General features: G+C 41.9%; 1 protein-coding gene across 5 annotated transcripts in view; it reads right to left on the bottom strand.

Annotated features, from left to right (window-relative positions):
* ESRP1 (epithelial splicing regulatory protein 1) overlaps positions 1 to 24002 on the bottom strand; it is an 80018-nt gene that overhangs the window by 9491 nt on the left and 46525 nt on the right. For 2 of the 5 annotated variants that reach the window (XM_069731699.1, XM_069731701.1), the window contains exons 5-13: positions 21933 to 22031; positions 20055 to 20109; positions 18491 to 18601; positions 17703 to 17835; positions 17576 to 17618; positions 15742 to 16043; positions 14815 to 15033; positions 8110 to 8296; positions 716 to 887 (exon numbers count right to left, since the gene is read on the bottom strand). In XM_069731699.1, coding sequence (XP_069587800.1) covers positions 716 to 887; positions 8110 to 8296; positions 14815 to 15033; positions 15742 to 16043; positions 17576 to 17618; positions 17703 to 17835; positions 18491 to 18601; positions 20055 to 20109; positions 21933 to 22031 — 1321 coding nt within the window. Of the gene's footprint in view, positions 1 to 715; positions 888 to 8097; positions 8297 to 14814; positions 15034 to 15741; positions 16044 to 17575; positions 17619 to 17702; positions 17836 to 18490; positions 18602 to 20054; positions 20110 to 21932; positions 22032 to 24002 lie in introns of all 5 variants that reach the window. The other 3 variants (XM_069731697.1, XM_069731700.1, XM_069731698.1) reach the window with 2 other exon arrangements.

Genomic DNA, 24002 nt, shown 5'->3' on the forward strand with positions numbered 1-24002 from the left:
AAATACATTTAAATAAGGGGTATTACCGTTTCAGATAATAAATGTTGTGCATGGAATGTAAAAAAAAAAAAAAAAAAAAAAATTTCTATATACCGGTAGTTTTCCAGTATTTAAATTTTTTTTCTGCAAGTCCGACGCTTGCCGTGACCATGAATCTTCATATTCCATCTTTGTGACCAGTCAGAGATGCATCTTGTAAGGAGCCCCAGAAAGAAAAGTATATGACCCCCCCAAAACAAAAGATTGTTGCGTAAATGGAGAATTATCCATTTTTTGCTGACACTAATCTCTCTACAGAGCGCACCACCAAGTGAGAAGGTCTACTGCGTCCTAAGGTCTACCGCGCCCCAGGAGCTTTGGAAAGTCTCCTACATAGGTAACATTCTTCGCTCTGTACAGAAGCTGCAGACCTAAGACAAAGCCTGACCTTGCACACAACTATTTTAACTCCAGGGCAACAATTTGGCAGGTTGAAAGATTTCTACTCCTTACAGAAGCCTTTACTGCTGGAGATTTATTGCCGCTCGATCACCCATTAACCACCACTGCCGCCTTATGCCCTTGAATTTCAATCTCCAGGGTATGTCCCACTGCACACAGACCCGGGGTCCTTGGCTACTGTATGTGCACAGTTGTGGATTTATGCACTACAAGTCCCAGAATAGTGATCGCTTGAGGATATCCACATTGCATAGCTGTTCCTGGCCATTCGTACCTTGGGTAGTAAGCAGTGTAGTTCATGAAGAGCTGAGCGCCAGCTGGGTAATACGCTGCCGATGGCTGCAGGGCACGTGGATTGAGGAGTAAGGAAGGCTGGTAAAGGGCAGCTGCATCAGTAGGAATGACGGCGGTGGGTGCTGGAAAGGTGTACGATGGCGGAGACAAACCTAGAGGAAGAGTGAAACGCATCTATGAGAGAAGGATCCTGGTACAGGATATCTTTGTTTCTGTAGAGGAGGCCCGTGAAATATAACAGCCCAAGCAGATTAAGGGGAATCTGTCAGCAGGTTTTTGTTTTGTAATCTGATAGCAGCATAATGTAGCGGCTGAGACCCCGATTCCAGTGATATATCACTTGCTAGTCTGCATGCTGTCATTTTGATACAATTCCTTTTTTCCCTACTGCAGATACGTGGTTGGACCAGGAGGCACGACAACTAGTCCTCTAGTGATAATCTCCTGCTGATAAAACACTGACTTCATTGAAATAGTTAGGCTACTTTCACACTAGCGTCGGATTCGGCCCGTCGCATTGCATCAGGCCGAGATTCCGACGCTAGCGTTTGTTGTGCCGCACAACGGAGGTAGCGGATGCATTCCTCCGGTGCATCCGCTGCCCCATTGTAAGGTGCGGGGATGTGGGGGCGGAGTTCCGGCCGCGCATGCGCAGTCGTAAAAAGCGGTCTGTCGGCTGCAAAAAACGTTACATTTAACGTTTTTTGCTCCCGGCGGTCCGCCACAACGTCAATACGTTGGTAATGTAACTCTATGGGGCAAAAACGCATCCTGCAAACAACTTTGCAGGATGCGTTTTTTCCCCTAAACGACGCATTGCGACGTATTTAAAAAAACGCTAGTGTGAAAGTAGCCTAGACAGCCTAGTAAGTGACACATCGCTGGACTCAGGATAGCTCTGCCCCTACCTAGTGCTGCGCCTAGAATACATAGCAAAAGCCTACTGACGGATCACCTTTACATTTTTTTTTTTTTTCAGCCATCCACTCTGAATTGGCTGATGAATTCTCAGTTGCCCATCCCTGGCTGCAGAATTGGTTAATGTATCAAAAGTTTAATGACACAATTGCAAACATAATTTGTGGCCCATTTGCATGCATTTAAATTAAAGAAGGGAAAAAAAAAAAAAAAAAAACACGGGTTGCCCACCTTCGGGGCCCAATTTTTAACTACTACATTCACCCTTGTCCTTTTCACTTTTACATCCATAAAAACGTATAGTTTTCTCCAAATGGTCTTCAACTTTTGCATCTATTTTTTTCTCATCTATGGTTTTTTGTCAAACTGAAAAGCGGAAGGTTTAGGTTTTTTTTGGGCTGCAAACTGATGAGAGAAACAATATCTGTAAATGTATCTCTGGGGGATTGTCAGCTCTCCAGAAATGTCTGTTTTTAAATACTTGTATTCCCCATGAAAATAATAATTTTGGCTCATCTTTTCTTAAAGCCTTGCACCACTCCTCTTATTACTCCTGGAAAGGTATAAATAGTCAACTGGGCGTTACCATCCCCATTGTCACACTAATTCATCGACATGGGAAATTTAGTTGTCAATATAGTCACAAATTTCAGAGAACAAAAACAGAAATGACAAAAATTAAAAAATGTAACTGCAGGATGGATGGATGGATGGATGGGGTGATCTTTATCTGCTGTTGATCTTGCATGTTTAACCCCGATGCGCTCAACAGGTTGGGAGGCGACCGCATAAAAGCAGCGACTTGAGCTAGCTCCAGTAGCTGCTATTTAACCATTAAGTTGCCGATCATGGTGCACTCATGAAGCCCAACCATATTACAAGCTCCGATGGAGATCGGGTTTTTCCAATTCATAGCAAAAAAGTTAAGAACCCTGCAACATATGATCAAAATGATCCTGTTTTTGTGATTTTGTGTGGACCCCACTAGCAGCAAAACAATATCAAGAAAGGTTAACAGCCCCATAGATTATACAGGTACAAGCTCCTTCCATGAAAAACACAGACAGATCTTGTATCTTCAAAGAATGGGGGAGGAAAAAAAAAATGTGCAAAAAAAGTATGCATCCTTAAAAGGGTTTATTTTATGAGCAAAGTTAATTTTAATAAACATTTTAATCACTAGATCCTTGAATAATATTGAATACCACAATTGGATGTGTTTAAAAAAAAAAATATCCCTGTGCCGAGATAATCTTATAAATGTTCTCCTGCTGTGTACTGTGTAATGGCCGTGTCTGACCGTACAGGAACATGGACTGATGATACCACAGCTCCTGGTCAGGAAAGGAAGCAAAAAATAAACAAAAACAAAAGGAGGATACAGACAGGACAGCACATGATCACGACTGATTCTGTTAAGTAAAACAATGCTTAAAAATAGTCAGTGAAATGTTTTACCTCACAAAAAGAATCAGCCGTGCTGTCCTGTCTGTATACTGTTGCTTCCTCACCTGCCCTTGTGATGTGATCAGACCATGTCCCTGTACGGTCAGACACGGCCAATACACAAGACATATCAGGGACACATTTATAAGATTATCTCAGCACAGGAACATTTTTTTTTTTTAAACATCCAATTGTGGATTTTTTTGTTTATTCCAAGATCCATTAATTAAAAAATACTGTGTTAGTGGGAAAACCATTTAAAAAAGGGGCTAATACGAGACACTAATTTTATTTTACTGCTGTGTGGTTAGAATTTTTTTTTTACATTTCCAATTACATCTGCTGGAAGTTGGTTCCAAGCATTTAGTAAATCAGTTTCAAGATTCTTCAGAATTGGTATTTCATGGGGAATACTAGCAAATAAAAACAAAAAAAAACAAAAACACACCAGCTATGTGAGAGGCCATCACTGTGGAAGTGGAAGATGCTACCTCCCCTCCTCCTTTCACCCCTGAAATCTAATGCTATGAAGGTATGAGACCCACAGGGCACAGAGACCAGAACCTAAAACAGGAGTCAACTTGAAAAATAATATACAACTGGAGAGATCAGATATCCAAGACAGTCAGTCTTCCAGGTAACTTCCACCACTCGCTTTAAATTACAGCTCTACCATATAATTGTGGACTCTGCACACCGGAGCATAACTACAGGTGAATACAAGTCGCGGGGCCTGAGGGGGCCTATTGTGGCTGGAGCCCCCTATATCCTCCACGTCCATCAGGATATTGCATAGAACCAAATGCCTCAATTTACTTTTGTACAATACGGTTTTAAACTAGTAAATTAGTGACGTCTTATTTTTCATTGGCAAATCAGCAGGAATCAAGTGAGAATCTTACAAAATAGTTTACTAAAGATTTATTTAAATATTTTCAATTGTGTTGTGCATGAAAAAAATTATCGAGTGTCAGCGCTCCACACATGTTTATTTTAATAAATATGTCTAATCCTGGACACTTTTTCCTATAGCTCTGCATTGTGCCGCTCCGTTCCTCTGGTACTCCTAAAAACTCATGAACAAATGGGCGGAGTTTACATTCCTGTTGTCAAGGGGGTGTGTCTCTGCGCAGCAAATGTCAGCCCTGATTGGACAGTCAAGGTGCACAGGGACACACCCTCAACTGTTAAAACCCAGGTGTATATTCAGTGATAAACATTTCCAAGAGGAACAGAGGAAAGGCACAACACAAATTATTCCAGATATATTTCTTTGGAGCAAAAAAAAACAAACAAAAAAAAAACAGGCATTTACTAAAATAGACATGTCAGGATTAGCAGCAGGTCCTTATCTAATTGCAAAAAAATAATAGATATATACTTATATTGGTGGCGCAGCACTAGTCGCTCCCAAGACCGGAATTGAAGAGAAGTAGAAAAATGAAGTAATTTAAATAAGAAAAATCAAAAGATGCAGTTTTGCCTCTGCTCCGGGTGAAAGCTTCTAGACAACTAAAGACACTTAAAGGGGAACTAAATACATGCAAAAAAAAAAAAAAATAGAAAATTAAAAGATCCTTCTTAAAGGGCATCCCCTGTTTTTATTTAAACAAGGTACAAGGTCATAAAATGCAAGAAAATGAAGTTTACAGCCAGTGACTTACTGCCCATTAATAATCCACAGTCTATGATCCCTAGACAAAAACGAGGGTCAGGGATACACACCGATCGCTACTCCAATCTTAATGGACTTACAGGGAAAGGACAGCACGTGTTTTACCGCGAATCAATTCAATTTATGTTACACATGACAAATTTTACATACGGTATTTATAGATTATATTTTTCAGCGCATCATGGAGTTTAAAAAAAAAAAAAAAAAAAGTGTGTGTAATATGTATACATACATACATACAGTGCACTCCAAAAGTTTGGACACACCTTCTGATTTAAAGATTTCTCTATTTTTATGACTATGAAGATTGTACATTCACACTGAAGGCATCAAAACTATGAATTATCACATGTGGAATTATGTACTTAACAAAAAAGTGAAAAAACTGAAATTATGTCTTATGTTCTAGGTTCTTCAAAGTAGCCACCTTTTGCTTTGATGACTGCTTTGCACACTCTTGGCATTCTCTTGATGAGCTTCAAGAGGTAGTCATCGGGAGTTGTCTTCCAACAATCTTGAAGGAGTTCCCAGAGATGCTTAGCACTTGTTGGCCCTTTTGCCTTCACTCTGCGGTCCAGCTCACCCCAAACCATCTCTCTATTGGGTTCTGGTCTGCTGACTGGAGGCCAGGTCATCTGGCGTAGCACCCCATCACTCTCCTTCTTGGTCAAATAGCCCTTACACAGCCTGGAGGTGTGTTTGATGTCATTGTCCTGTTGAAAAATAAATGATGGTCCAACTAAACACAAACCAGATGGAATAGCATGCCGCTGCAAGATGCTGTGGTAGCCAGGCTTGTTCAGTAGGCCTTCAATTTTGAATAAATCCCCAACAGTGTCACCAGCAAAGCACCCCCACACCATCACACCTCCTCCTCCATGCTTCACGGTGGGAACCAGGCATGGTGAGTCCATTAGTTCACATTTTCTGTGTCGCACAAAGACACGGTGCTTGAAACCAAAAATCTCACATTTGGACTCATCAGACCAAAGCACAGATTTCCACTTTTCTAATGTCCATTCCTTGTGTTCTCTAACCCAAACAAGTCTCTTCTGCTTGTTGCCTGTGCTTAGCAATGGTTTCCTAGCGGACATTTTACCATGAAGGCCTGCTGCACAAAGTCTCCTCTTAAGGCCGGAATCACACTACAGCGAGATACAGCCGAGTCTCGCAGGTTAAAACCAAGCTCTGGCACCGGCACTCCGGAGCGGAGCGTGCAGCTTTATGTATTGCTGTGCAGCTGCACGCTCCGCTCTGGAGTGCCGGTGCCAGAGCTTGTTTTAAACCTGCGAGACTTGGCCGTATCTCGCTGTGTGTGATCCCGGCCTAACAGTTGTTGTAGAGATGTGTCTGCTGCTAGAACTCTGTATGGCATTGACCTGGTCTCTTATCTGAGCTCCTGCTAACCTGCGATTTCTGAGGCTGGTGACTCGGATAAACTTTTCCTCAGAAGCAGAGGTGACTCTTGGTCTTCCTTTCCTGGGGCGGTCTTCATGTGAGCCAGTTTCTTTGTAGCGCTTGGTTTTTGCAACTGCACTTGGGGACACTTTCAAAGTTTTCCCAATTTTTCGGACTGACTGACCTTCATTTCCTAAAGTAATGATGGCCACTCGTTTTTCTTTACTTAGAATTTGTATTATGGCAAGAAAAAAGCAGCCAACCGTCTACTCAGTAGGACTATCAGCTGTGTATCCACCAGACTTCTGCACAACACAACTGATGGTCCCAACCCCATTTATAAGGCAAGAAACCCCACTTATTAATCCTGACAGGGCACACCTGTGAAGTGAAAACCATTCCCGGTGACTACCTCTTGAAGCTCATCAAGAGAATGCCAAGAGTGTGCAAAGCAGTCATCAAAGCAAAAGGTGGCTACTTTGAAGAACCTAGAATATAATACTTAATTTCAGTTGTTTCACACTTTTTTGTTAAGTATATAATTCAACATGTGTTAATTCATAGTTTTTATGCCCTTAGTGTGAATGTACAATTTTCATAGTCCTGAAAATCCAGAAAAATCTTTAAATGAGAAGGTGTGTTCAAACTTTTGGTCTGTAATGTATGTATGTATGTATGTATGTATGTATGTATGTATGTATGTATGTATGTATGTATGTATGTATGTATGTATATATATATATATATATATATATATATATATATATATATATATATATATATATATATACATATACATACACACACATTTATTTATTTTTTTAAACACCATGATGCACTGAAAAATGGGGGAGGAAAATTTCCAAGGGGAGTGGTACTGGAGGGGGAGAATTTAAGAAAATCCAGATGTTCAGCCATTGTGTATTTTAATTTTAAAAACATTCATTTTGCTGAAAAATGGCAATTTTGTTTTTTAAGAGTCTGTATGATTGTGGTGGTAAATTATTATTATTTTTTTACTACAAAAAAAAAAAATAATATTGTCTTTAGTCTCATTTTGAGAACAATAACTTTAGTGTGTTTAGGTTGATAGAGCTGCATGGGGCTTTTTTTTGTGGAGTCTGCAGATTTTATCATTGCCACTTGTTAGTACATATAATACTGACCTTTTTATTAAATTTTTTGGGATAGGAGGTGTGAAAAACTAAATTCTGACAAATTAGTGGCACATTTCCGCCATACACCTATGCCGCACATTGCCAAGGACTTAAGGGGAGGGAATTATGGTTATGGCAAACAAAAGTTCATTGTTTAATGAAAAATAACACGATTATATCCAGTTTTCAAAATCTCCGCTTCAAGTCATTAAACAGGAACCCTCAGTTAACTTCACCGGAAAAACAAGCCTGTTACTGTCCAGCCATCAGAGGGTTAATCAGCAGTGTACCAGAATCTATAGATTTTTACAGCAGAAAAACAGTGAAGGTTCCAATTGAATGACAGCAAGTGGAGATCTTACACAAGCATCAAAGCTCCAGTTTTAGGATATGCGCTCGTTATCACACTGGCTGGTAATGAATGAGTGGAGACCCAACACTTGGTCTTCAAACTTCTCCCCGCAAAAAAATAATATAAATAATGTCTGTAGTACTTCTCTATCGAAGTGTTCATGGAGACTTCATTATTTGGTCAGTTTTGCTTTAGTTCCCCTTTAAGAAAAATACAAAAAGGATAAAAGGCTGCATAAACATTCCACTGATGCCCCAAAATCTCATTCACCACCAAAGGAATTGCAGATGTTGATTTGTTATCCCCCAACTTCATAAATAAGTACAACCGGCCAAATCCCCACAAAGAAGGAAGCAGTTCCAGCACCTACCAGCTCAAAGCGCAGAGAAGCGGCAAGACCCTCAGCCCAAACTTACATGGTAACTTACATGGCGGTGGGGACAAGCCATTGCGATTTAAAGTTCCCCCCATTAAGACAAAGTTCATCTCCTCTGCAGAACACTGAAACACCTCCACATATCTGTCCTTCATGGTCTTCTTGTGGCACTTCTGTGAGGCGAGATAAGCCCTCTCTGCCGACTTCATCTGAATGAATGAGTCTCCCGATGGCCGCCCCTGGAGAAAAGAAAAGAAATTACAAATGGCATCAACTTATCGGATGATCACCTTTTGCTAAGGGGAATCAAAAATATAAGGTGGAAAGAAGCACGGTAGCTCAGTGTTTAGCTGTTGCTTTGAAGCCCTGGAGTCATGGGTTTAAGACCCACCAAGGAGAACATCTACAAGGAGTTTATATGTTCTTCCAGTGTTTGCATGGGTTTCATCCAGGCTCTCCGATTTCCTCCCACACTCCAATGACATACTGATAAGGAATTTAGATTGCTGTCCCCATTGGGGCACAGAATGTGGAATACGGCTGCTCTACACAGGGGCATACATAGAAATCATGGAGCCCCATAGTAGAAGTTCTATTTGACACTCTCCATAGTCCTCCATACAGCACTCCCCATAGTCTTCCAGATTGTATAATACACTCCCCATAGTCCTTCATATAGCTCCCAGTGGCATGTAAGTATGTAGATCCGCTAGTAGAAACCAGATAGCAAAGCGGTATTTGGTCTTCACACAAATCAGGGGGCCTGCCGGTTCCGATGATGCCAAAACCGCCAATTAAAGGGACACGGTCACCTGAATTTGGAGGGAACAATCTTCAGCCATGGAGGCACAGCGCAGGTGTGTACTATGGAGGACAGAGAATGAACTTCAATCCAATATTGCAGCCAGCATGCAGCCAGCATGCAGCCAGCGGGTAAGGAAAGGGTGAAACAAAAACCCCAAAACCCCGCCTCCGTGGCTGAAGATTGTTCCCTCCAAATCCAGGTGACAGTGTCCCTTTAAGGAATTATGATCCATGTTAGGTTTTGGCGTTTTTAGCTGCAGAGGCAAAGGAAGGGGATTTAGGTTTAAAAAAAAAAAAAAAAGGGGCAGGAGGGCAGTGACCTAAAGGGGTAAAGGCTAGTGTAAGGCCATGTAGTCTCTCTCTTTGGTATGGTTGCTGGTCAGGGAACCGTGTCAAGTAACATACTGAGAAGGGGCCAAGGAACAACTGGCAGCCCATGCTCCTTGCAGCCCAGCACACACACACACGGTCGAACAACAACCCAGTAATTAACATTCTGCTTATATCGTTTGTCCTACCACTATTTGTATTTGCATAACTGAGCATTGTATATGTGTAACCATTGAGAATATGGTGTATTGTCTACTGTGCCCTTAAGGCGATTAAATCTATAATTTAACCTTGGGCTGCTCTTATGTTGATCCACACGTCCGTTTCTCGGTTTAACTTTCTATGCTATCGAGGCCTGTTTCTGGCCGCATATATAATGTAGTTAACGGACCAGGCTTATCTAACGAGGAACTGGTGGCAGTCCTACCGGGCTGGCAGAGCTCGGTTTCACTGGTGATAGTGAAAGTGGCCTCTCAGCCTGTCAGGGTAATGAGCGAGTGTGGTGCCAAATCAGTAACTGTTTGGGCCACATCCTCTCACTCCCCGTGCCTCCCTGGGCCCGTGTGGACATGGTGCGTCTGTGTAAACCTGTATCAAGCTGACCTTATTTGTCCTCGGCACTGCGGAACTTCACAATGATGAAACTGGGGAGACCACACTACGTGATCAGTCTGACGTTATAGTGACGTCAGGCAGGGTGGCAAGGTGCGGGTTCCTCACATTTTGGCAGCAGTAGGATTCTGCGTGATCTCTTCAGTGTCATACTTCACAACCCACCTCTCCTCCTCCGGCCTCTGCAGCGCCGCACAATTTCAGCACAGCAGGCGCCACGTAGTGATGTCATTACACCCGCTGCACTGAGAAGCGAGATGCCGGAGGAGAGAAGATGGAAGAAGTGGCAGATCACGGGCGTACACAGAAACTTTTGGGCTGCAAAGGGCCCTTTTCTGTCTAACAATGCAAAATTGAATTTGCTTTGGAAGTAGAAATGTACCCCCTTACCTCTTGGGCTCCTGTGCAGCAGCACAGATTGCACCAATGATATGTCTGCCCAGGCTTCAGCTGACTCTACCTCTTTCAGCTTTACTTTCAACTGTATTGGTGCTGGCACCGGGACTCCCTCGGCTCATGGGCTACATAGCAACTTTGTGGCCTGCCACCATTACAGGCTATATAAGTAAGCATAACAAATTAGAGAAGCTGGCTTCCAGTAAACACACTATAATCCCACCCTCTGCTCCTTGACTCACAGCCCGCGCTGTACACATGCTGCAGACTAGAATGTCCATAAGGTGCAGAGGGAGATTATTTTGTGGCCCTTATTAATACTGTGGTGAGTAAAAGTTTGTGAAACCTGCATAAATTCAACCTAAAACGATAACACATTCTGACAAATCCCACAAGTAGATCGAGATAAACCAAATCAAGTAAATTAGTCAAAATTAGATCTTCATTTTGTTAAATAAGGAAAATGACCCAATGTCACATCTGTGAATGGCAAAAGTATGTGAACCTTTAGGATTAGCATATAATGTGAAGTAGAATTCAGAGTCTGGTGTTTTTAGTCAATGGGGTAACAATCAGTTGTGAGTGGGTGACCTGTTTTTATGTAATGAACAGGGATCGGAGTCTGGTCTTCACAAGGTTCTCCTCCTGCAATCATTAGCACAGCCTTTGTCAAAGACTGCACAACTTTCAAGGTTCTAAAAATGGCTACTGATGGAGGAGCAATAGAAAAACCGCTAAAGAAGGCCAAATTGGCAGCAAACAGTGATCCAGGCTACTTCAGATCAGTGCTTGCAAGCTCTTTTGGAACATGCTTGTAAGCACTGAGCATGTTCAACCAACGCTGCTACAGCACAGCAATGGCCAGTTGTAAGAAAAAAGCAGCAAACATTAAAAAAACTCCCGGGTCCTAAGAACGGAGCGTTTTTTAATTAGTACATGGAAAAGTTGATTGTTAATGAGTAAAAATGCAAAGTGCTTGTAAAAATCAATAACGTTAAAAAAAAAAAAAAAAAGGTGAAAGGACTGTCTTATTGCACACTTATTGATTTTTACATAAAATATACATGTTTCTTTCCTGTAAACTGGGATGAGAGCTTGCAGTCCTGGGTTGCTTGGATTGGTGGGTCACAAGGTGCGGTGCCGCCGTCATGACCGATTACAGAAGCGACCAGCGAGAATGCTAGTTTCATAGCGGTCAGCCAACAGGAGGTGGTTCCAGACAAGTCAGGGAGCAAGTTATTTTTCTAAATCGGAGTACAGCGAGAGGCACTTTTGCTTCTCATGATGGCATTTCTCCTCTTTGCATATTTTTCAGTTAATGAATAGGAGTTTATTACAAAGAATCAAGGCTGCTTTGAATGACTAGCATGCTTTGTAGGTCAAGCCGCTATAAAAACCTCAATAAAACCTATATTTTACACAGGGCACTGTAGACAGTCTGCAGTTACAACTACGCCACCGTTCATATGAGTGAGCGGCGGCCACATTTCCTATAAGAAGCGGTTACAGTCACCCAAGAGGCACTACAGAATACTGTACAGTGTGCAGATCATTCTCTCCAGGATTTCCTATTGTCACCGCTCCTTGGCGTTCAGCCAACAGGAAATCTAATAATGCATCTATGCCACAATCTACACCTTACATAACATCATCAGTTTCTGCAGCGGCTGTCACTTAAGTGAGGGAGTGTGCGGAAGTACGGTAATCATTAAAGCTTTGTCATTAAGTAATTGGGAGGTGCCCGATGCCAAGCATGGTATTTGCTTGGTGACCTTGGATAAGTCATTACACAGTGCAGCGTCTAGACTCCCTGTATATAATGGACGCTGCTGCCATATATTAATAATGGAGGAATGCTCTATACCACACACTGCCCGTGATCAAGTAAAAACACACACAGTATATAACTAAAGTGACAATCAATAGTGATGAGTGAACGTGCTTGGAAAATGTGTTATCTGAGCATGCTCGGGTGCTAACTGAGTGACTTCAGCGTGCTTGAAAATTATGTTCGAGTCCCCACGACTGCATGTCTAAGAAACAGGCAATCCCTGCATGTGTTGCGGCTGTCAAACAGTCGACAGACATGCAGCCGCAAGGACTTGAACATAGTATTCGAGCATGCCGAAAACAGTCGGTTAGCACACAAGCATGGTCCAATAACACCTTATGATCATCACTAGACCGGACCGCTTTAGATTGCGCACACAATTTCTACAATGAAGCAGTCTTGACTCCCACGACAGCTATACCACATCACTGTAACTTGCAGGAGTTGATCTATAGCACGAATAAGTGGCATCATTCATACAATTTGCTCTTTAGAGACGCCGAGCAGTACAATGCAAGAGCAGAATGAAGCCATATAATGTCCATATACGCAAATAATAACAGGAAACAAAAGGAAACTGGTTTACTTGAAATCATTTGACATGATCTGGCGTGTAGAAGTGGTTGTACTGGTTTTACGTCCTCGTTTGAGCAAACACCAAACATATCACAAATCCTGCATTCAGATAAATATTTCCTGGAAATGTTTTATTATAAATTTTTAACTCTGCCAATGAAAATCAAGCCATTGCCTACTTAATGTCACCCTGCAATTATTAAGGAAGTCACAAACATCAGCCAGGACCTGCGCTATGTAGCAGAGGAAAGGTTAGAGTTACTTAAAAAAAACAAACAAACAAAAAAAAAACAGCTTTATAGGCGTCAGTTCTCATCTATTTACTGCATGCGCCTCTAAATTCGGAGTGTGCACGGTCTCACTCGACTACGTCATGCTCTATAAAATCCTGACTGCGTACACAAATGAGAAATCTCACAGGATTAGATAAAAGAGCGATGTGAAGAGCAAATACACATTAAATGGACAAACGATCTAACAGCTCTCTCCCCCATACACTCAACTATTCTGTCAGCTGCGCTCTCCTTAGGATTCTATTTTGACAGTAAGGGTGATCAATGAGTGGAACAGGCTGCCACGAGAGGTGGCGAGTTCTCCTTCAAGTCTTCAAACAGAGGCTGGGCAGACATCTGTCTGAGATGGTTTAGTGAGATAGATAACCGTGCGCCCAACTAAAAGAGGTGCCTGAGTAGGTTCCCAAACAGTCAGTGTGTGTTAAGAAACTCGGCATTCAACTTAAACAAACAAGTGGTGGTTTATTGTTGTCCACTGTAGTAGTAAAACGTTTCGGTCTTGCTTCAGACCTTCAGTTACAGATAATGGTGCATCCGATGATGTAAATGGACCAATAGGTTCAGAATGAGAACGCTTGATCAGTCAAACTATCCGTCAAGCTGAGTATTGGTGAGAATATGCAGCCTGTATTACGATGGAAACAGGTGCGAGGTGCCCCAGTGGCGTCTCTGGACGCAGCGTCAACCGCTCGTCCTCGGACACGCCGCGCCCAGACATGCCACTGGGGCACCTCGCACCTGTTTCCATCGTAATACAGGCTGCATATTCTCACCAATACTCAGCTTGACGGATAATCTGACTGATCAAGCATTCTCACTATTATCTGTAACTGAAGAAGGTCTGAAGCAAGACCGAAACGTTTTACTACTACAGTGGACAACAATAAACCACCACTTGTTTGTTTAAGTTGAGGGCCGAGTTTCTTAACACACCGAGATGGCTTAGTGAGCAAGGGGTTGGACACGATGACCCTGGAGGTCCCGTCCAACATTCTATGATTCCTAGAGAATGATCCGGTTGCAGCTCATCTCCAGGCAAAGCAACGAGGAGCAGCCATTGACATTCCTAGGTTGGAATCCTTCATAAAATCAGAAGATATTTGGGAGCCCCTTTTCCTCCCCCCCCCCCCCCCCCGCACACAGACAGCGACCCCCGTTATTTAACTCTTCACTCACCACTATTTTTGGTCTAAGTGTTAAGATAATGGCCTGAAAACATGACAGAAGAAATCCCTTGACAGTCCCTTATTTTAGTAACTGGGACCCGCCAGATGTTATGTTCTCAACCTGCAACAAGGATATCTGCTAAAACAGTCTTCATAGTAAACAAATTGGAAATGAAAATGGATGTAAACCTGCGCTGCCGAGTATCCAATATACAATAGGTGACCAGTTGCGGTATAGATGTGGCTTTTTGTCAACGTGTTTCGAGGTGATCATACCTCTTCATGAGAGCAAACCACAATGATATGCCATCATTGTTGTTTGTACTGATGAAGAGGTATTATCACTTCGAAATACGTTGACAAAAAGCCACATCCATACCGCAACTGGTCACCTATTGCATATTGGATTCTCGGCAGCGCAGTTTTATAGCCACTTTAATCTCCAAGTTAGCTTACTACCGGTTTAGTGGCTCTGCAGCATCAGTCTTTGCTTACAAGCCAACAAAGTGGTTGTGTCACAACTCCCCCCAGGTGAGAAAATCCCATTTTACGCCTTTGTAATCCAGATAAGATCCTATTGCGCTTATTGTCATTCCAGTTTTTTATCTACACACAAAACAGTCTTCATGGCACAACTCATGATACATACAGGAGAGCTTTCACTTTTTTTTTTTAACCAAACTTCTTGAACATTGCTTTTTGCCAATCTAGCCTTAGAAATGGAGTTTCTTCAGGTTCACAGAATTTACCTGGTGATTGAGTACCATGTGGACTCCATGTGTCCTGATGTCAACTGAGAATTCACCAAGAAATTCCAAGATGTCCTCTATGGTTGCAGCATATGGAAGCCCTCGAAGACGTATGCAGTCTCTGACATTGACTGGAGGAATGAACGGCTGAGGTAGTACAGGGATAATTGGGGGTGTCGGGAGTGGGATTAGAGGTGTAGAGGAGTATCTGTTCAGAACCTGTGGGAATATGAAGCGTATCTAATCAGTTTCAGCCTGCAAATAAAACCTAAGAAAAAAAAACACTTGCTGAAATGTAGGACAACATAAAACTGCTGACAATGGATTGGTTTTAGCATCAAAGAGAAACAAAAAAAATGTCACGTTACTGGACTATTGTTCTATTCCATCTAGTAATATTACTTTTTTTCATACCTCGAAAACAATTGTTGGGTTGGGTTGAAGGGCGTGAAAGGTTTCACAAAGCTATCAGTGACAGGTTTTGTGGTGGATGAAGACGCAACATGTTGCATCCCTAGTCTAATAGATGTACGGCACATGGGTGGAACAATGGTGCGTGCGGAGGTAGAAGTCGCACATGAATGGTGGTGGTTGGAGATGCCCCCATAGCTCCACACCCGTATTACAAAAGGCAATGCTACGTGACTGGGCTGAGAAGCTGCAGATTACACATATGATGACAGACATTGTTTGGTACCTTGTTTATAAGGCGATTGTCATATATAAAATTGCCCATGATCTATTATATGCCCTAAAAAAAACAGAAGTTAAACTGGTGCACAGAATAGGTACCCGGTTCTGCAATTGGCGGACCCTAGATCTTGGTGCACCCACAGCTCACATATCAAATGTATAGTAAATTTCCTCCCATATCAACCCAGTAGAAGCTTCAAATGCAATAAGTCCTAGAAATAAAAGCCAACAAACCTGCTGCACCTCCGCTGCCGTGCTCCTGAACAGCTCAATATATCGCTTGCCCAGCAAGTCCTTGTGCTTCTTTAATGCATTTTGTGCATATTCCTCACAGGCAAATAACACAAATGCGTCTCCTGTCGGCCGGCCGTCAGGGTAAGTAACAAACAAAATCCCTTCTTTGCCTCCAGTTACGGGGCAGTGTTGGCCAAAGAACGTCAGCACTTCCTCGGCAGTGGCAGTGAACGGCAGCCCCCTCATGCGTACAATCACCTGGTTCTCTTTAGACAGAAACTGAGCAACTTCATTGGATGTGCCTAAAGAAAAAAAAGGCAGGAGAGATCATGAAGGAGCACTCGCCGGAGGAATACATCCATGGTTGTAGACGACCAGAAATATTAATGTTCTGCTGGAAGAAAAACCAGTATAATACATTACTAATCCCATACTGATCCCATACTGGCAACAGCTGATCTTGGAGGACCCAAGCCAGAAGCCCGGTCATGGTCCGCTTATGGACTAACAACTGAGGAGCGGAGAGAGACATCTTAAGGGGGGAATCTCCAACAAAAAAGGGTCCATTTCTACAAAGAAACGACTTTCATGGGTCTTGTCAGACACTGCATCTTTATAAAAAAGGGGCCAGTATAAATTTGAGAAAACTTGCTTGAGTTGGAAAATTTCCGCAGGATAGGCAACAAAAAAAAAAAAAAAAAACACTAAAAAAATTACCATAAATGAAGAAAAAAAAAAAAAAGGCATTTATACTTTGATATTTGGTTTCATTAACCTTTACAGAGTTTAAGGCTGCTTTTTTGCCCCTGAATATTGCTGGCTGCAGAAGGAGATTAACTAAAATGTTAGAAAACAGTTAAGATTTACAAACCCAATGAGAATAAGCTCAATGATAGATTCTCAGTTAACTCACTCTGCAACCAGGACAGTGAAGGGAGACAAACAACCTTAAAACCCAAATTATTTAAAGAAACCCAATTTGATTTAATTTTTATTTTTTTAAAGCCCAAAATACATGCATTTGTGTGTATGGAGGGCGCCAGAGTCCAACCCAAAAGATGATGCAGTGTATAAATGAATACAGGATCTGACATAGAAAGGCTGGAGAGCCCCATAGGGCATACAGGCCACATATTACAGTGGATGGGGAGTAAAAAGTTAAATAATTTGAATGGGAAATGTAGGGATACGTGTGGGGGGCTTGTGACTGGAGGAGGGGGTTCGGGGCATAATTAGGAGGAGATAAAAGGAGGTGAATGGGATGGAGGTGAATGGGATGGTTACCTCTTTCTGCCTGGGACACAGCTGCTCAGCCACCCGCCCAACTTAATTAATCAAATAAATATATAAAAATACATATATCTGTCACCGTGGAAGGGGATAGGTCTGATGCAGAAGCTGATTATTGGTAAGGTCAGTTTTGGTGGGAAGTCACTTGTGGGGTATATCGTTGCGACCAGGGATATCCATTGGGGGCTGCTTCTGGACAAGACGGATCTGTTATTATATGTAATGTTTACATGGTTGGTTGTAATGTTCTGAGGTGCCATTGTTGTGGTTGCCTCATAGGGTGCGTAATATTTAATAAAAGGCTGCTGTGGACAATTAGCCAAAGTCGCAAGAAGTCGTGTATTTTATATAAAGGGGTCAATAAGAAAGTGGTTGGTGGGAATGGCAAGACTAAAATCCCCTCTTGGATTGTCAAATTTTTAATGACCCCAACCAACCCTTCCCTCAAAAAAAAAAAAAGAAAGGATCGCAACGCTGTTTTCTGAAGGGTCTTCCTCTTGCCTGAAAAAGATCGTGTGCACATACCCTTACAGTGAATATTTACCTCCAGCTATTTTCAGGAAATCCTCTCCAGTTGCTTTGTACACCTAAGATAATAGAAATTTTAGTTAACGTTTCTACAGAAGTTTAAAAAAAAAAATAAGTCAATCACTACATTCCTGGAAGCGTACCTCAATGTATCTGTTGCCCATGTGATGTTTGTGTCTCTGCAGCGCCAAATCTCTGTGTTCCTCGCTGACAAATCGCACCAAAGCTTCACCGTTTCTTCTTCCCTGGGCATTGAGACACAGGGCAGCTCCACCCCTATACATGCATTACACAGGAATTATACACGGGACACACAAATTACAAAGACCCCTTACTGAACCGTGCAAATATGTCAACCCATATGAGAAGTGGATGAGAATGTGGAACAATGAGCTCAATTTGAAGACCACAGTTCACATCGTCATGAAGGAGAATAGGCACCCCCTAAATCAAAAAGATCCAACCAGCAAAAATAGGTTCACAGCAAACTAAAAAAAAATTATATATATAAAAAAGTTATGACATGCAGAGATCAAATAGATCATAGTACCGTCTACAAAATTACGCCAAAAAGGAACAAGAATAGAATTTAAAACCATACTAAACACTGCGACCAGAAAAAGTGGAGAAGGGGGGGTGGAAAAACGCACACACGCCGCTGAAAAACCAGTAAGGCATCCTGTTTAGCGGAGACCATAACCTGCCTTGTAACCTGCGCTAATCTTACCTTCTGTAATGCAGGGTGTATACAAACCACCCCTTTAAGATATGGGAATTTCCCAACTGGGAAAAACAAACAAAAAAAAGAAACAAAAAACAGAAAAATAACTAAGTCACATACACACAGCATAAAATGCAAAAGGAATTTAGGACAGAAGTAAAAAAATAAATAAATAAATAAAAGGAGGGAATGGAAGGTGCAAAAACTCACTTTGCAATATTTAAGCCCTTGAAAAACCGGGCAATGTCCTGGTCCGATGACTGCCATGGTAAACCTCGTGCTCGGATTATGGTGTTATCGTCAATTATTTCCAGCTTGCTGCTAAAAAATAAAAAATAGGCAGAGTGAAAAGTGTATCAAGAAGGAAGAAACAGAAGCGAGCCTCCATTATCAACACAAACTTAAAAACGATCCTTGTTGGCAATACCAACCAGAGTAGATTCCCCTTAAAACCCTATGGGCTTAAAGGGAATCAGTCACAAGGTTTTTGCTATGTATTCTGGCATGATGTAGGGGTTAAGACCCGGATTCCAGTTATGTGTCACTTACTGGGCTGCATGCTGTAATTCTGATTAAAAAAAACAAAAAAACAAAACAGTTTTCTCTACTGCAGATCTAGCGGTGCTCAGAACGCTGAGCTGTGTATAAACCAGCCCAAACCACTGATTGGTAGCTTTTTGCCTATGCACAGTGTACACTGAAAACTTCCAATCACTGGTGGGGGCAGAGTTACACAGAGCAAATGACTAGGAGCAACAAGACACCTCGTCCTGTAGTGAATACCCTGCTAATAAAACACCGATTTTGTTGAAAACGGCAACATGTATAAAAAAAAAAAAACAAAAAAACAAAAAACAAAAAAAAAACGACATTACTGGAAACAGATCTGTCCCCACATCATGCTGATCTCAGACTTCCTAGCTTTTCCACCTTTATATATATATATATATATATATATATTAAAAAAAAAATGTATATAGTCTTGTTAGTCAAGGGGCTGTGGTCCTCAAGAAGAGATCTACAGAAGAGGAGAATATGCGCTCACTTGCCTAGCTAGATTAATAGACGCAAGAAAAAAAAGGCGCCATATTCAGGAGAATAACAGCATTTACAACATGTTGAAAAAAAATATAAATAACTTCTAGCAAGAGACGGGTTCTATTTAAAAGAGATTTAGTGCCTCACACGTGAGAGGAGAAATGTAAGGTGCTACTGACATTGTGTCAGCTGCCACCTGACCGGCATTGTGCGCCTGTCCTGCTAGAATAGGATGCGTGCACAATACCTGGCAAGTGTCCATGCATTCAATATTAGAAGCATCTCATTTCACCACGCGCTGGTAAGAGGCGCAGGTAAGAGGCGCAGGTAAGAGGCGCAGGTAAGAGGCGCAGGTAAGAGGCGCAGGTAAGAGGCGCAGGTAAGAGGCGCAGGTAAGAGGCGCAGGTAAGAGGCGCAGGTAAGAGGCGCAGGTAAGAGGCGCAGGTATGAGGCGCAGGTATGAGGCGCAGGTAAGAGGCGCAGGTAAGAGGCGCAGGTAAGCCCCTTTGAGGATCCCACCTAAAGCCAAGTTTATGTAAGGCAATTGTGCATTAGGCGAATAGCAAGGTAAGGAATTTGTGTAACCCATTATGTGACTGTGGCGCTATGAGCCAACACATCATCCCATGTGATTTAGACGTAGCAGATGGTTTCCTTCGCTTCTTTAAAATAAAAGTTTAGTAATAATTAACATTATGACTAGCAATTAAAACAGAAAAATAGAATGAGGACTCACCAGGTACCAGACTCAAATTTGTAGTTTACTCGTTCAGGGCCTGAAAATTTGTGACCTTAAAAAAAAAAAAAAAAAAAAAAAAATTTGTAAAAAACCACAACTCTGAATTAGAGAAATCATTAGCTTTATTAAACTACGAACCAAAAGAAAAAAAAAAATAAATAAAAAGATTCCCAAAACACACTTCAGCAAAGGGGTGGAATTACTTTAGTACCATAGGGATCTGCAAATTAAAGGAGACATGTCTGGTTTAGAAAGCTTGTTTTAGATTCCCCTTTTGGGAATCCTCAATAATTGTCCCCCCATTCAGGACCCTCTTATCCATGCACTGAAGTGATGTGAAGACCCAATATTTCACACAAAGCTCAATGATTTTCATAGGATCTCTATAGTCCTTAAAAGGATCAGTCACCAGACTACAAAATTCAAACTGCATGCATTATATTGATCTTAGACCTGATGGGGCTAGTGTACTCACTTTGCAAGATCAGTTCTAGCAGACCTTGAAATGCTCAGGATTAAAACAGCCAGGGGACTCTGACATGGATTTTCAAGTTGCATACACCAGCCTCATCAGGTCAGAGACCTTTTTAAGCATTGCATGCAGTTTGCATTGTGAAATCTTGTGACAGACCCACTTTAATTGTAAAAACAGGCAACTTTGCAATTTTAATCTCATGTAAAAATTCTCTGTTCAAGAATGGACGGATGTTTAAGATGTGATTGTTTAGGTTACCAACCACAGCTGTAGTCTGTCAGGATGGCCCAACAGGCGCAGTTTTCACAGGCTCTTTTCAATAGAGCTCTGTAAGCACTGATCTAAACTTGGCAGGCGCTCATGATCGATCCGGCCAGCTTTAGTGTCCCTGCCTTATTCCAATGCTCCTGCAGCATCAGGATAGCTCAAAGTACAAAGCAGAGGAGCAACTGTGCCGCTGGTCTGCACTGTTAATCTTCAAGAGCGCACCGCCACCAGCAATCAGGAAGCTAGGAGGCAGAGGAGCGGTGCGCTCCCAAAGACTAAACCTGAGCACAAACCTTTAAATAGTAGATGCAGTGCTCCTCAATTTGATTGTAGTTGCTAGCCGGGGCTTCAAACAGCAGGATATCCTGGTCTCCACTTATTGTTAAAGGGAATGTCTGCGCAGAATGACTTAAAACCAAGTACAGGTGCTCGGTCCGCCTTTGACATGATCAAATATTTAAGTGCTCCTTTCCATCCACTTGTTTTCCCTCCAACTCCAATCCCCTCTCTGAGGGCAGAGATCGAGGGAAAACAAGCAGGTCGGAAGGGGCACCGAAATGTTTGGCAACGCCAAGGGTGCACAGAGCGCCTGTGCTTGGTGTGAACAGTCATTATGTGTTGACAGAGTCCCAACTCAAATCACTAAACATTTTTAACTCTTATTACAATATTTTATGTCTTGGTTAACAGTTCTAACGCCACTATCCGAAAATTATCAGATCCTCAAAATTAGGGGAGCCAAGTCTACCGTGAAAAACAACATCATTGACAATTTATTTTATTTGCCTGGCATCTGATTTAGATGGTAATTTCAAACGCAAGGTAAACAAGGCATTTGCAAGATAAAATTTTAAAAAAATGTAAATTAAAAAACAAACAAACAAAAAAAAAAAAAACACAGTCTCCTGTTACAGAAGAACAATTCACTACAAATGTGCCGAAGGGGAAAATAAACTTCTGCCATTTAATCCCCAAAATTATTTTGGTTGCCCATGTAAGCAAGTTCACACGTGACAGATCTGCGGTAAACTTGTACGCAGGGTATGTAAAAAATAAGTGCACATGCTGTAGAAGCACCGTTGCTCATATGTATGGACCAGATCTAGAAATTGACAAATGTGAAGGCAACTTACTGTAAGGCTTGGAAGTCAGCGTTGCAATTATGTCTCCCATAGCATCCACTTCTGAGGCTCCATGGGGCATCAGCATGTCCTGTTCTTCCAGACCTAAGTCTGAAGATATCGGCGGGTTAAGGAGAACCAAGCAGCGATTGTGATGGGAGAAGGTAAGTGACTGCAAGGTGACATCCATATCTGGAGCAAAAGGCGTTAATCTTTGGCTACTTTAAATATCCAAGCACAAATACTAAAGCATAAGTGAACATTTAATAGAAGAGTCTATAGGAGTAACATTTCTCCTTGTGGAGAGTGACATGCCATGCAAGGAGACTTCTAGGCCCTGCAATATTCCTCTGCAAAATTAAATATGCAAATTGCCTCTTGAGAGGAAGACGACGAACTCTAGTGCCACTTACTAGAAATAGAAACCCTAAAAGTTAATATTGACCATTGCCAGAACTTCAGATTAAAGCCAAACCAGAATCTTAAATTTGCAGATCTGTGTTTCGTGGGTATTGACCCTCCTCAGTGCAAAGCATGAGATCTGATCTGGGTGTATGAAGGGCCTCAGAATGTTTGGCTCTTTATGACAAACTTGTATTATGTGCAGAGCTGTAAGAAAGGCCCTATGCACAATTCCTAACATGACCCCCAAATAAAGTAGCATTTATAAAACTCATGTGGCGGAAAGACCTTTGAGCTCCTTAAGACACTGGGGCACTGATGCAACAACACCCCCTGTACAGAGCTCTCCTCCAGAAAAGCGAACATAACAATTCTTCTGAAATGTTATCTCGTGTGGATCTCTAATTCATGGAGGTGGTTCTCAGTCCTTTCTCAAGTCACAGAATAGAGAAGTCATAAATTTGCTTATTGTGTTTGGGGGGAAAAAAAAACGGTAGCAAGGAATTTAAACCACTATCATGCCAAACTAATCTCCTCCAACTTTCTTAAGGCTCTGCTCATGGCATGGTTTATTTTATTAAAGGAGCCATGACAGACTGACAAATCTTGGGATGGAACCCATCCCTAGAAGGGTCCGACGTTCCTCCACCGCTCACATCTATAGTGAGGAGTGTTTATGTGAAGCAGTGCCACTCCATTCACAGCCAAACACAATGCTCGGCAGCTCTGCCAGCCTGGCTTTAAACAGATCTGCAGAAATGCATGCACCATTCAAACTCTATGGAGCAAGATTGTGGGATCTCAGATACACCTTTTTTAACCCTGCTGTTGTCTTCGGTCTGGGGAGACCTATTTTGAACTTTGGTATTTTTTTGGGGTGTTCAAGATGCGGTTCTGAAACTTGTGGTTGATTGACTTAAATGAGGATGGGTCGGTCGGCCACGGGTTTCAGAGCCGCATCTTGAATATTTTAAAGAATATTGAAGTTCAAGGTCGGTCGTTTTTGACCAAAGACAACAGCAGGGTTAAATGAGTGGTGGGAGTTCTGTTGATGGGAAATTGTGTTTTGGGTAGGGTATCCCTTGAACAGTGGTTTTACATAAGACTGCAGGTAAGCCTACTACAGAATCCAAGCAGAGTTCACAACAAATTATTTTCCGCTACATCGAAGAATAAAACTCAGTACTCAGTCATCAGGAATGTTATTTATTAATCTTTCATTATTTTTAGACTTTCTTCATAGGTTTATGACTCGCCTTTAAATTCATCGTTCTGATTGAAAAATATTAAAAAATTTAAAAAAGTACAAGATGTGGTGGGAGTGGAGCGCCCAGGACGAGCTCTACCCAGACATGTTCTCGGCATAACACATTAGCATGTACCGAGACCCAGCCCTTCCCATTATTACCACCAAGTATCTTGTCGCTGCCTGTACAAGTCAAACACATCAATTGGGTTTTCACGATATTTGTTGTGCAATGATGCAGAGAAACAAGTTTTTTTTTCCTTCATCATTATCATCATCTGGCAGCTTAACTAGTAGCTAAAATGTTAATCTTGGCTGTGAGAATAAAAACCAAGTGCACCTTGACATGCAACCAAGTCACCACTAACAATACTCTGAAGACCTTTGTACGTACATATGTATATACACACACGCACCTCACAAAATTAGGATAT

The sequence above is a fragment of the Ranitomeya imitator genome, chromosome 6 (genome assembly GCF_032444005.1).
Source record: "Ranitomeya imitator isolate aRanImi1 chromosome 6, aRanImi1.pri, whole genome shotgun sequence".
Taxonomy (NCBI): domain Eukaryota; kingdom Metazoa; phylum Chordata; class Amphibia; order Anura; family Dendrobatidae; genus Ranitomeya; species Ranitomeya imitator.